Below are 13,906 nucleotides of genomic sequence, written 5' to 3'. Positions count from 1 at the left end.
AGCGTTAGTTCATTTGCCTTTGTTATATAGATAATTAGAAAAAAAAATGTGGTAGCGTATTTATAACACAAGTCTAGAAAAAAATGTATGTTCGTGACTTGCGTAGACTGCGCGTAACAGCCCGAGTTTATTTGTTTCCCGTGTGTCGTTTCAATTCGTATTATGTTAGGTTAGGTTTGCGGTTTTTCAGTTTGCTTGGTTTCGTTGTTCTTCATCTTTACTTTGACGCTATTTTATGTGATAATTTGTAGTGTGTGCAGTTGTGGTAATTGTAAGGTGCATATAAAATAATGAATATTGATGCAAAATGTTTAAAACGATATGTGTGTAGAGATTTCCAATTTTGCGTCACATCTACCTAAATATAGTTATACCCACTACCTATTACAGACAAGAGGACAAGGGACAAGAACTAAGAAAATGGAACAACAACTATACGTTTCGATATAATTTGAAGAGCAACTACTTAGTCAGTGAGAACTATTTGAAATATGGATGAATCAAGTGAAATAGACGTCATTTATTTTATATTTTGTACAAATGTTTATATTTGTTTATGTGTATAGGCATGCTTAAATAAAAGAGTTTAGGTATACCTACAGATATTTACTTTGTCAAGATATCATTTTGTATCCTTATTTCTGCTGTATAATTTATTATTATTAAAAGGATATATGTAATATTGACCATGCGTAGAAGAAATTATAACTTTATATTATTTTTCAGTAATGTTATTTGTTTTTCATGTACCTACCATTTTAAGATTCATAATCATAACTAACTTTTTCTAATTATCAGTTCGTCATTGTTACCATATTCATGAAGGTCTCAACATTAGAAAATTTCCATTTCAGAAGCGTATTTGAACTATATAAAATGTGTAGCTTTTTTTTAATGCTTCTGATATTGTTTTGTGATATTTTTATTTGTACGATGAATGGCAAAATTCATAATCCATATTAGAAACTTTTTTCAGTGGCTTCTCAAAAAGAAAGAAATTCTTAGTAAAAGTTGCCGCATCCCCAAACTAGAAGAGCATATTTATTTTTTTTAATATACAATGTAACTTTTTTTAGTTCGAATTAAGTCATTCACAATACAAATAAAAATATCACAAAGGAGTATTAGAGATATTTAAAAAAATACTCACACTATTTATACTATTTCAAAAACGCTTTTGAAATGAAAATGATCTAAAGTTGAGTGCATTATGAGAACAATATGGTAATAAAATTATTATGTTACTCAAACATTTCTGAAAATATACTGAAACGTAAAACAAAAATATCGAGGGCATAAATGGAACATAAAAATAATGTTACTGAAACCAATTTTTTGAAACGTTTCATTGGAAACGTATTTTGGGGAGGACATCTTGGGCTTCTAGAACGTTACCAGAAAGTTGCATGGATTTTTTATGAAACGTTTCAAGGAAAATGGAAACGTTTCTGAAACTGAAAAATGTTTAGTGGGAATGTTCATTTCCAAGTCTTAACTGATATTAAATATGGCTGGATTATACAGGAGCAGACGAAATTGTCCATTTAAATTTATACATCTTTGGCATCAGCGTTGCCAAATTTGACATTTTTCTCTCATAGTTCGATTCCTCTCTCACTTTGCTAAAAAAAAGATATACCGTATATCAGTCGATATCTTGTACCGTTTTTGAAAATCGAATTTTATTAACAACTTTCAAAGCGGAAATATAAATAAGTAAAAGTAAGTATTGAAAAATTAAATACCTATACTCCGCGGTCGAAATTGTAAAGAGTGACTAAGACATAAGATAAAAACACTATTACTATAATGCGTATAAAATATAAAACGATTTTTATACCGTTGAATATTATTTATCTTTGTGCCGCTCGCTACGCACATCGATAGAATCTATAATCGTCTAGAGACCGAGTTACACTGAACGTCGATCTATATTCCATCTCTGTCTTTTGCACTTGGTAGGGAATAGGGAAATGCTTTTTTAGTGGGTGTAAACGGACATGATTTAACCCGTCCTGAGAAACGTCATAGCATAAGCGTAGTCTAATTCCATGGCTATAATAAATTTATAAATTAAAAAAATACAATTGGGAACGTTTTAAAATGCTGTAATAATTAAAATGGATCAAAGTGCCTGTTATAGCACACCGTAAAAAATATTAGATGGTATGTTTTATTATCTTTTTTCATTATTTTCTATATCTTCTTGCCTTTTACGCAGACACGCCAATAGATTTTCGCTCCCGGCACGCTTCATCCCCCTTAGTAGTCCAAAAGCCAGCGATGAATCACTCTCTATAATTTCGACCGTGGAGTATAATAGAAAATAAGCACTTTTGAGTTTAGTAGTCAATAGTAGTGATTCGTTGAAAAGTTAATAAAGATACTAGAATGTTGAGACGTGCAACTGATTTCCAATTTTTCTGCTACCTAGTTGAGGATTTTCATCGATCAATACAATTCAAAATTTCTTCTTCGCAATACCCGCAGTTCTTATAGACCGAGTAGCCCCTTTTAAATGTTTATTAGAAAGATTGGTCCGCTGACGCGGAGTTGACCTTTCTCTTGGGTGTTGAAAATAAAGATGATTGTAATACTCCCGAGCTGTTCTGACCAATTTCCATGTGACATATATTTACAGTAGACAAAAAACTCCCAAGAGATAAAATTGCATACCTTTACACGCAAGGAGACGAATATATGCCAAATTTTAGATTATAAATAAGTTTATATTTAACAGCTGCTTTTGTGAGACACGTTTGCATAAATATCCCACTAAACATTTTTCAGTTTCTGACATGTTTCAGAAACGTTTCCATTTTTCTTGAAACGTTTCATAAAAAATCCATGCAACGTTCTGGTAACGTTCTAGAAGCCCAAGATGTCCTCCCCAAAATACGTTTCCAATGAAACGTTTCAAACAATTGGTTTCAGTAACATTCTTTTTATGTTCCATTTATGCCCTCGATATTTTTGTTTTACGTTTCAGTATATTTTCAGAAATGTTTGAGTAACATAATAATTTTATTACCATATTGTTCTCATAATGCTCTCAACTTTAGATCATTTTCATTTCAAAAGCGTTTTTGAAATAGTATAAATAGTGTGAGTATTTTTTTAAATATCTCTAATACTCCTTTGTGATATTTTTATTTGTATTGTGAATGACTTAATTCGAACTAAAAAAAGTTACATTGTATATTAAAAAAAATAAATATGCTCTTCTAGTTTGGGGATGCGGCAACTTTTACTAAGAATTTCTTTCTTTTTGAGAAGCCACTGAAAAAAGTTTCTAATATGGATTATGAATTTTGCCATTCATCGTACAAATAAAAATATCACAAAACAATATCAGAAGCATTAAAAAAAAGCTACACATTTTATATAGTTCAAATACGCTTCTGAAATGGAAATTTTCTAATGTTGAGACCTTCATGAATATGGTAACAATGACGAACTGATAATTAGAAAAAGTTAGTTATGATTATGAATCTTAAAATGGTAGGTACATGAAAAACAAATAACATTACTGAAAAATAATATAAAGTTATAATTTCTTCTACGCATGGTCAATATTACATATATCCTTTTAATAATAATAAATTATACAGCAGAAATAAGGATACAAAATGATATCTTGACAAAGTAAATATCTGTAGGTATACCTAAACTCTTTTATTTAAGCATGCCTATACACATAAACAAATATAAACATTTGTACAAAATATAAAATAAATGACGTCTATTTCACTTGATTCATCCATATTTCAAATAGTTCTCACTGACTAAGTAGTTGCTCTTCAAATTATATCGAAACGTATAGTTGTTGTTCCATTTTCTTAGTTCTTGTCCCTTGTCCTCTTGTCTGTAATAGGTAGTGGGTATAACTATATTTAGGTAGATGTGACGCAAAATTGGAAATCTCTTTACACATATCGTTTTAAACATTTTGCATCAATATTCATTATTTTATATGCACCTTACAATAACCACAACTGCACACACTACAAATTATCACATAAAATAGCGTCAAAGTAAAGATGAATAACAACGAAACCAAGCAAACTGACAAACCGCAAACCTAACCTAACATAATACGAATTGAAACGACACACGGGAAACAAATAAACTCGGGCTGTTACGCGCAGTCTACGCAAGTCACGAACATACATTTTTTCTAGACTTGTGTTATAAATATGCTACCACATTTTTTTTTCTAATTATCTTTATATAACAAAGGCAAATGAACTAACGCTTGAGAAGGATTGGGGATTGAGAGCAAAATTTAACTAATGCCGATTGTTCCATAAGATAAGCAAAAATAGCAAAGGGTTGTTCGTCTGTTATGATTCCGAGATCGAAAGGTAATGTTTCGAGTAATGTTTCAAACTCTCTTCAATTGTAACGTTTCGGCTATGTTTCACTAAATAAGTTTTCAAGTGCTACATTTCTGTAATGAAACAGAAACGTTTGTAGTTAATGTTTCAAATGTTTAGTAAAACATCTCATTTGCCACGTTTCATTTACGTTTCGTGTTTAGTGGGATATTAGTATTATTTGTATCTAAATTTTTCCAATTAAATCCATGCTTAACAACAAGCTTCAAACGTCAGTGTGGACAAACAGAACAGTTAAATGATTGATTGCAAAGCCAATATAACAATTTATATTTTATAAAACTGATAGACTCAATCTAGTGGAATAACAATCCAGTACCTATTAAAAATCTCTTGAAAATTTTAAATGTTCAGTCGTGAATAAATAAGGATACAAATCGAATTCGAAGTAACATTTAAAATGCGATTATTTTCGTAGGTAGCAATTTATTTTCATTTGTATAGTACACGTTTTTTTTTTATGAATTCAAGTAGTAGAATATTTTATAATTTAGAATGAACACACAATATACATGAGACATCTAGTAAATAATGTGAACGGAACTAATCACTTAAGTGATACAAGTGGTACAACATAGGGTATACTTACACTTAATTAGTTTAGTTCCTATTGTTCAAAATATTTTACCATATGTTAACGCCATTATGATTGTGTGCAGTGTCAAAACTGGAGTAGATTCGAAAATATTTTTTCCTTTTTTTACAGAAAAACAGTTAAACAAATCATTGAATTAACTGAACAATTATACCTTAGGTTGCCCAACTCTCAAAAAAACCTGATGGAGTTATTTATTGTTTTTGAATGTGATGACATCTAGTGTTCAGTAACTACTTACAATATTTTAAAAATAAGTTTGCGTTAATTGAAGTTATTTCAATCAACGCAGTTTATTTAAATTGTTTAGTAGATTTTAATTGAAAATTGAAAGAAAAAATTGCAAGAAAATGTTTTTTATTAACCTCTACTCTAATCGCTATCACTAGAAGTTTAATCTCAAACAAGAAAATATTTGTCTAACTCCCTATTGTTATTTTAAAATTTAAATTGAAAAATATATGAAATTCAAGTATTTTTGAAAATAAGACAAAAACGCCTTTAATATATTTGCAATAATTATGTAAATAAGTTTCTTTTATTTTCTATTTAAAAAAAACTTCATCATAGTAGTTTCAATTGTTTAATTGAATATATAATTATATAAAATATTCTTATTTATAACATGTTATCTGCTACATTTTCTATATTGAAGTACAAATATTTAGTTACAATTTTACCCAACTTATATTAAATTCTAATAATTAGTTGGTTTATTTGCAAAAAAATAACAGAAATTATATCTTAATAAAACTATGACTAAAAAAAATTAAAAATATTTTTGTAGAGGTTCACCCAACACTTTTTCCATCTCTTGCACAGCTCTTTGGCATGCTTTCTCTACCTCTTCCTCTTCATCTTCTAAAAGTTCTGCTAAAAATGGTATTGTCTCGGGTAACAATGATAAGAAATCCTCGCCTAATTTTTTGACAATTTCTGTTAAGCAATGTAGTGCAATAAGCCTTACTTTGGATACATTGTGTCTCATTTTTAACAAAATTTGATAATTCATTTGTTTCCAGAGTGCATCATCAGCTGTAGCTAATGCAAAATGAATTAAGCACGGAGTTACTAATTCTTCATTACGTTTTAATAGATTTTCTACTCCACCTAATGTATTTTCAAGTTGATCCACTAAAGGCTGCATTAATATATCAAATCTGTCTTTGTTGATAAACCTCTGACTTCCATGCAGAAATACTTCATTGAGAGTTTTTAAAGTATATTCTAGTAGTAATGTATTTTTACTTTCTTCAATAAAATACAATTCCTCATTTTTCGTTTCATTACATGAATCTAAAATTTGTGCTGCATTATTTAAAAAGTGGCCTGCAAAGAGGACAAAGAGTCCTTTTAATGAATGAGCAAATCCACTGGATAGGTTATAGAAAGTGATTACTCGTTCATTTTTTACATCATTTCTTACTGCCCAGTCATACAGTTTATAATAGAGTGGTCTAAAAGTGTTTTCAGATAGTTTTAAAATAAGCACTGTAAGAGCCTGTACGATATGCCCTTCTACAACATTTGCGTCCTCCAAAGAGAAACTTCCATCACTTCTAAATTTAAGAGCATTGAGGAAGAAACTTGTCAATTCCGTCAAATTAGAATTAATTTCTGAACCTTTTAGAGTTGACAAGTTTTCTGCCAAAATATCCATAAGTGCATTAATGGCATTGAAACATTTCTTCTCAATTAACTTATTATAGCACTCTTCAACAGCTGGTATTAAAACTCTTGGAGGAATAATGGTACCAATCTTTTGCTTGATAGAAGTCAGTTTGTTCAAAAATGGTTGTATTTTTGAATCGTCGGGCACATCACTCCATTTACTGATTAGAATAGACAATTCTACAAGTAACTTTTCTAAATATGGACTTAGAAATAACGGCATGCTAATAAAAATCTTTTCTATTGTAGTTATAACACTTCTCATAAGTACACTTGGAGCTTCCTCATATTTCTGTTGTTTCAAAATTTTTATAATTGCTGGCATAAATTCTGCCAAACCAGATATAGCATGGGCCTTCAAAGTCACGCATAACTCAGCTAGACAGAGAATCACAGATGCTAAGACATTATTTTTTGCTTTGCCAGAATTAATGACATTTGTTATAAAATCTAGTATTTGTACAAATTTCTCCGGGTCATCAGGTGCCAGTGACTTAACCAATAATTTCAACGAGAGAAGTGCCGTCTGAATAATAATTTCTTGTTCTGAATCTACTTCATTATCAATACCTTCAACGATACTGATTATAGATGGTATTAGGGTATAAATTTCTGTCTTCCCACGTTCCATAAAGAACTGAGCATTATGTTGCAGTTTATTATTGAGTAATTCTAAAATTCGTCTTCTAACCGTATTTAGGCCATGAGCCATTAAACCCTTAGTAACCAAAAGAAACATTTGAGGGGTTACTAAGGCATTCAAGCTATCTAATACGTCATAGCTATGGTGCAGAATGACTTTCCAATATTGGGCCTGAGGCGTATCCGCAGCTTTCTCGGCTACTTTTGATGTTCTTTGTATATACTGAAGGATGTTCACTATCATTTCTTTATACAAATCTTCTAGGTACATTTCCTCTTCATCAGTAAGAACTGCAATCTGTTTGACAAATTCTTGAGAAGCTAACAAATTAGATGTAAACTTAAGAAGTAGATATTTATAATGACGAAAATCTTTAGGAGAATGTGTAATTATATTAAATGTGTCACTATCATCAGTTTCCATGATGTCCTCTTTTTCATCTGGTAATTCATTAATATGTTTGATCAATTTTATGCAACTAGATAAAACAATACTTGGAGCAAACTCACGACACAAATCTGCAGCAATATCTAGTCTCTTTGAGCTACTATCATTTCTTGGCTTTTCCTTATTACTATGAAGTACTTGAGATTCAAAAACTAGCAATAGGAATAAGTATAAATTCTCTTGCACGTTAATTCTGGTTAATAATTGCCTGTACAAGGGCATCCTCCTATGCTCAGGAACATCTAAAAGGACATCTACAAATACTCTTAATACTTTAGCAATGGTAGAAATCTGGTTATCTTGCACTAATATAGGAATTATGGTATCTATTATTTTGGTAATTATCTGAAAACTATACGCATCATCATGGCGAAGAACTGAAGAACCCATAAAGGTAAATATGGCCATCATATGGTGTAAAACTTGTGACGGTAATAATTGAGCAGTGTGTGCTAATACCAGTAAAGCATGATGATGAGTTTGAGGATTCTGAGATGCCCTAATGCACTGAACTACAAGTTCCATGTTAAAAATATTTTCAGGTAAAACTTCGTCATTCATTTTCAAACAGAAATGCAAAATAGATGAAAGTAAAAGCTGCTTGGTGTATTCGACAACTGTTTGTTCATCAAAATCAAGACATTTTTTTAAAATGTCGAATAATGTGGGCAGTAAAATATTTGTGTTTCTTATTTTCTTTTTGTCTTGAATAAATTCTAATAAACTAACTCCTTTTCTCCATTCTAATGTATCCAAGATATCAACTGTGGGTACGACACTGACCCTTCGTTTTATCTTTGCAGTGTCTGTTTTGGGAGACTGAACATCTCTCATTTTAGTTAGTTGCTCCATGATTAAATTAGCATCTAAATCAATATGTTTGAATATCCGAGTAGCTACAGGCAATACTTCTGGGTTTTCAGCGACACAAGATACTTCTATGATTATATCCAATAATTTCTTTTCGACTTCTTCTTCAAGTTCTTGAAAAAAATCCTTGTCCAGTTGCCACAAAATACACACAGAAGGGCTAATATTTTCATGTTCATCCTTTAGTACAGTTTTACAATTTTTGATTGTATTTATAATAAATTTCCAGATATTTGTATTTAGCGATATTTTATTTGCAATTTTTGCTTCGATTCTGCTTATAATTTTTTTAATAATTATCATTTTAGAACCATCAATTACTTCAACCTTTTCCTGAAGAATTTCAATGGCAACTTTACATATTTGCTCCAAAATTTCAAAAGTATTAATATGGGACAATAAATTCAATATGCTTGCTTTGAGATAATTAGGAATTTCTTCATTACCAACCAATTTAATCATGTGATTACGAATAGAATTTAGATTAGAACTATGTTTCTTTCCTTTGGTATTAGAGGGGTCTAGTATATTAAATATAATCAAAGAAATCTGCTCATGGTCAATAATTATTTCTTCCTTGTGTTTTCTCAAGCCTTCCAAGAGGTGTAAGTATGAAGACGATTTTCTACTTGAAGCATCTAAAAGTGATTCGATGATTTCAACTGTTAATTTTCTCACTTCATCAGATGGATCTGCTAACAAAGTTAGTAAATATGCAGTGGTCGGTTTATCAATATAAATAAATTGTTTGAATTCTTCAACATCTATATTCTTCGATAATTTTATCAAATAGTTTAACGCATCTAATTTGAAACTACTGTTAAAGCTTCTATTTCCAGATATGCACAAGTTTAACATAAAATTATATTGAGTTATCCAATCTTCACAAAAATAATTTAAGAATACTGCAGCTGTTTTCTTACTTTGATTACTAATCAAAATATTTGCTAATAATACAAAATATTTTTTAGCAGAACAATCTTCAGTGAAATCGGCAAAAGTCAAATTAAATTCTTGTTTATCTGTTTTCTTAATAGCACATTCTAAACATTTTAAGAAACCTTGTATTGGAAATTTTTCTTCTGCAGCCAAGTCCATATAATAATTAATATTTGATTCTTTATTAAACGATTTAACCTCACACGTTTCATAATAAGCAACTAAAATATCCAAAACAAGATACATAACATCAGTTGAAGACTTATTCGGTAAAATATTTGTTAAAACCAAACATGCAACATATTTATAAAAAGTGTCACGTTGTTCTTTTGGAACTTCATGTAAAACTACCAAAAATTCTTTAACAATCTCCCAAGAACCATTGCTCTGTAAGCTCTCGAATATTGTTGTGACAAAATCATCTTCTTTTTTAATGTTTTGAAGTTTCTCAATAAATGGCTTTAACAATATATTTTCCGAAACACATGGTGAACCAATGATTTTTTTTGAAAAAAGTAGATCTTCCTCAGTCCTTGGCAATAAAAACGGAAAAACTGCCAAAATCACCTTCCAATCCTTTGGATCATTTATTGCATTCAACAGGTTTATAATAAAAACAGAAAGAATTTTCCGAGTTGTTTTCACCTTATAAATTTTTTTTGTCAGATCTGTTAAAATGCCCTTTAATTCATCTATTCCGAATATTGAAATTTTATGAACTACTGAAAATGTTTCTCGAACTATATTTATATCATCATCATTTAAACGATCAAGAAGAGATTGCTTAATTATTTCCTTGTTGGTTTCTCTTAATGAGTTGTAATTTTGTTTTAAATACCCAATTGCTTCACCCCTGATTTTAGGGTTTGGGTGATAAAGTTTTTCAAAAACATCAAATTTTCCTTTGTACGCCATAGTACTTTTCAAAATCTTGGACAGCAATTTTTTCCTTTTCAGCATCTTTTCATCTTTTATAGCAGAAAGAATTTTAATGATTTCTTGGTCAAATGCATTGGGGTACTGTTTTTCTAACATTTGTATTAGTTCTACTAACCAACTGGTAATTTCATCTGAGCACCGTTTTCTTGATTTCACAGAATCCAAAATGGCACTATAAAACAAAATTACAATTAAGAGTGAAACAATTAAAATGATATTAATAACAGGGTTCATAGGGGCCTGGAAAATCGGGAATACTGGGAAGCCAGGGAATTCATTAGGTATGCTTCACAAAAAAAAACAATTAATAATCTGGGAATTTCAAAAGTATTCATGAAAGTCAGGGAATTTGATGTTTGCAACTGGAAATTTTGACTTCTTGAAGGTGAAAACTATTTGTAGTTTTGAAATAGAACTGTCACAATCGGACCGCTAGCCATTGGCACCGCCAGTCAGCCATGCGAACTGCCTAGCTGTCAGTTTAGTTGCAGATTTCCCTGTAATCGAACGATTTATTTTACGATTTTAGTTGTCTTTTGATGCATATCCTTTGTCACCGACTAAAGTAGATTTCAGTGTCCAGCGCTCGGCAGCCCCATAAAAAATAATTGTGTGTAATTATGTCGAGTGTAGTTAGTACTAGAAAACAGCAGACAAACAATTCATACTACCCTGACTAAAAAAAAAACAAATTTACCGGTAACTAAAATTATTAACATATAAAAACTATTCAGGTGGAAAACAAAATAGATATATTTTTTTGGAATAGAAAATAATTTTATGAAAGGTAAAGTAAAGGAAATAATGAGTTCTAAAAATAACCATTTAAGCTGCTGCAACAATAATATAATAAAATATTTCATAACTACTATAATAAATACAACCCCGAGTGGAAATTACCATGTTGGTTGGAAGTAAATTATTTAATTATGCAAATATTACTAATGTAATATTACTACTGATGTAGATGTTGAACGGTCGCTCTCTTCAGATGAAGATATTTTATCACCGCCACGAATAAGTTTCTCTGAAACAAAGATAGGAACATACCTGATGGTGTGTCTATATCGGATCCCATCCAGATTGTGGAACTGATGGCAACGATGCATAAAACAATTTACATGCTTCACAATGATACAATGACATAAATCTTATAGGCGGGATTTCGCCCAAATCATTGAAAGGGTAAATTTACAAATGCCCCCCCCCTGAAATAAAAACCCAGGGAGATTGCGAATTCCTGCCTATCTGCGGTTTAACTACGATCTGTCGCCATACGACTATTGAAATTGCACTCCCTTGAAGTTTAACTCCGAGTTTCATTTTTTTGCTCAATTGCAATAATATTGGCCCCCCTTGCCCCCGCCCAATCCCACCTCCCGTTGATGATCCACATGCATTTGGTACGCGACCAATTATGACAGCTCTATTTTATAAGAGGTTCTTTGGGTATAAGTATGTAAAAATGAACTACAAGTGACTTGGATTTGTTTTATGTCAGAAAAACTTAGAAAATTCAGGGAATTCTATATTACTTTTGAATTAAGAATCCTGTAATAATTAAATTGAGTTCTAAAATCTAAATACTTATAAAAAAGATTATACATAAATATACTTACAGTAAAATATTAGCAACATCAGCGTCTTCCAGTTTAATGTGTTTCAAACAATTTTTAATTAATTCATGAGCAATTGTAAGGTTATTATTTATTCCTTCTTCTGTACACCTTTTAACAAGTTTTTCCAGTAAAGGTAAAATGTAACTTCCGGAATTATTTAATTCCTGTAAAGTTTTAGGCAACCATTCTTTTTCTGACAAACTCGCTACTGCAGTAACAGGTACATTATTGTACTGTTTCTGGGACTGATATAAAACAATTAACACCAGGCACATCTCAGTTTTTAATCCAAGAACATGTATATCGCACAATTTTTCAACAAGTTTGTCAAGTAATTTATCAGAAAAACTAGATTTCGTCACTAATCGAGCAGTTACGACATAAGATGCTGCACAAAAATCTGCTACAGGAGAATTTAAACCTTTAATAATCAATGGAAGTATATGTGACACCTGATCTTCTGTAACTTTTTCGGAATATTCCACAGCACCAGCAAACACTGAACAGTAAAAATTAAAAGCAACAGTTAAAACACTGGGCTTTTCATGAAACTTTAACAGCAACTTTATATACTTTGTTACAAATTTCAAGAAACTACTATCACTTGCAGCATGTTGTAATAAACTCTGTTTGGGTAAATGAACTCCGGGTTTCTGTAATGCTTTTAAGAAGTAAAAACTGTCTCTAGAATCTTTAAAACGCAGTAATTGCAGAAGTCTTACAAAAATGTTAGATTCGTGATACGGTAAAATTAACATCAGCAAATCTTCTCTGTTATATTCATTTATCGAATACCTATTTATTAACCACTCCAACGCTTTATGACTGCAGTTCAATAAGAAATATGGTGACAAAAGCACTAAAAACTTTCTAATAGTTTTATCCAATTTATGGTTGGCTTCATCGTCGTGAACTGACCTCTCAAAATCTCTTGAGGTAATGTGGAAAAGTGAATTTTTGAACTGACTGAAAACTTCGTTTTTTGAAATTAATTCTTCAAGCCCCTCTAATCCAATTTGATAAACTGTTTCTCTTTTTAGACCAGCAGCTTCTTTCGGGTCAAATAAAAGAGAGGCTCGCTTTTTATCACGTTTCAAAACTGTTGTTTGGGGAACAGCCAAACGCTGCAACTGTTCTGCCAAAGAGGTACTCATTTTCTCTGCAACATCAGAGAGCAATTATGTAATGAAACATTAAAAATATTTATCTTACTTACAACTTTATAATAAAAACACTTAACAACAATTAACCTTAAAAATTAAAAGTATACCATACCATAGTGTGACCATCATAGCATGGCCATGCACGTGTATGACAGAACCACAAACCCACAGAAACCTACAAACAAAAATATAGACTGCGTCAGGACCATTGACCAAGTTTATAAGGTCTATGGTCAGGGCGATCGCGAATTCATAGCCAACATAAAAGCACCGCCACTATTCCATGGCTACGAGCGCCATTATTCCATGGCTAGAAATTGGCCTCAACGATTTGGGATCGAGGGGGATTATCCCTCTTTATCCTGCCTCATCTCGTGTAAGCCTGGACAGCCTTCGTAGGTGGGCCCCATCCGTCGTCTACCCCGACCGCAAATGCGGCCGGTGTGGGCGCTTTGTGGGACCTCCTTTTGTCCTGGCTGGGCCCCGCCGGCTAGGGCCCTTTCTTCTGGCGCACTTCTTGCTTCGCCGGCACGTCTGTGTAAACCCCGGGGGTGGTGTCATGTTTGTGTGGTATGGTTGGGTAGGGTAGTGCGGCTATGCAGCCTGGGATGCGCTTTGCTAAG

General features: G+C 31.6%; 1 protein-coding gene across 2 annotated transcripts; it reads right to left on the bottom strand.

The window, feature by feature from the left end:
• Positions 1–5,612: 5,612 nt before the first annotated feature.
• LOC108916000 (HEAT repeat-containing protein 1) lies at positions 5,613–13,445 on the bottom strand. 2 transcript variants are annotated; one of them, XM_018722176.1, is made up of 3 exons: positions 13,396–13,445; positions 12,121–13,279; positions 5,613–10,673 (listed from the first exon to the last, which is right to left on the bottom strand). In XM_018722176.1, exons 2-3 carry the CDS (start codon positions 13,272–13,274, stop codon positions 5,762–5,764), a joined length of 6,066 nt encoding a protein of 2,021 aa, XP_018577692.1. In that variant the 5' UTR covers positions 13,275–13,279; positions 13,396–13,445; the 3' UTR covers positions 5,613–5,761. The 2 variants fall into 2 exon arrangements, with proteins under 2 accessions (XP_018577692.1, XP_018577691.1); XM_018722175.1 differs by having other exon boundaries at positions 13,337–13,424.
• Between the last annotated feature and the right edge of the window lie 461 nt (positions 13,446–13,906).

This window comes from Anoplophora glabripennis, unplaced genomic scaffold (genome assembly GCF_000390285.2).
Source record: "Anoplophora glabripennis isolate ALB-LARVAE unplaced genomic scaffold, Agla_2.0 scaffold1701, whole genome shotgun sequence".
Classification (NCBI taxonomy): Eukaryota; Metazoa; Arthropoda; class Insecta; order Coleoptera; family Cerambycidae; genus Anoplophora; species Anoplophora glabripennis.
This window is presented reverse-complemented; position numbering and strand designations above follow the sequence as displayed.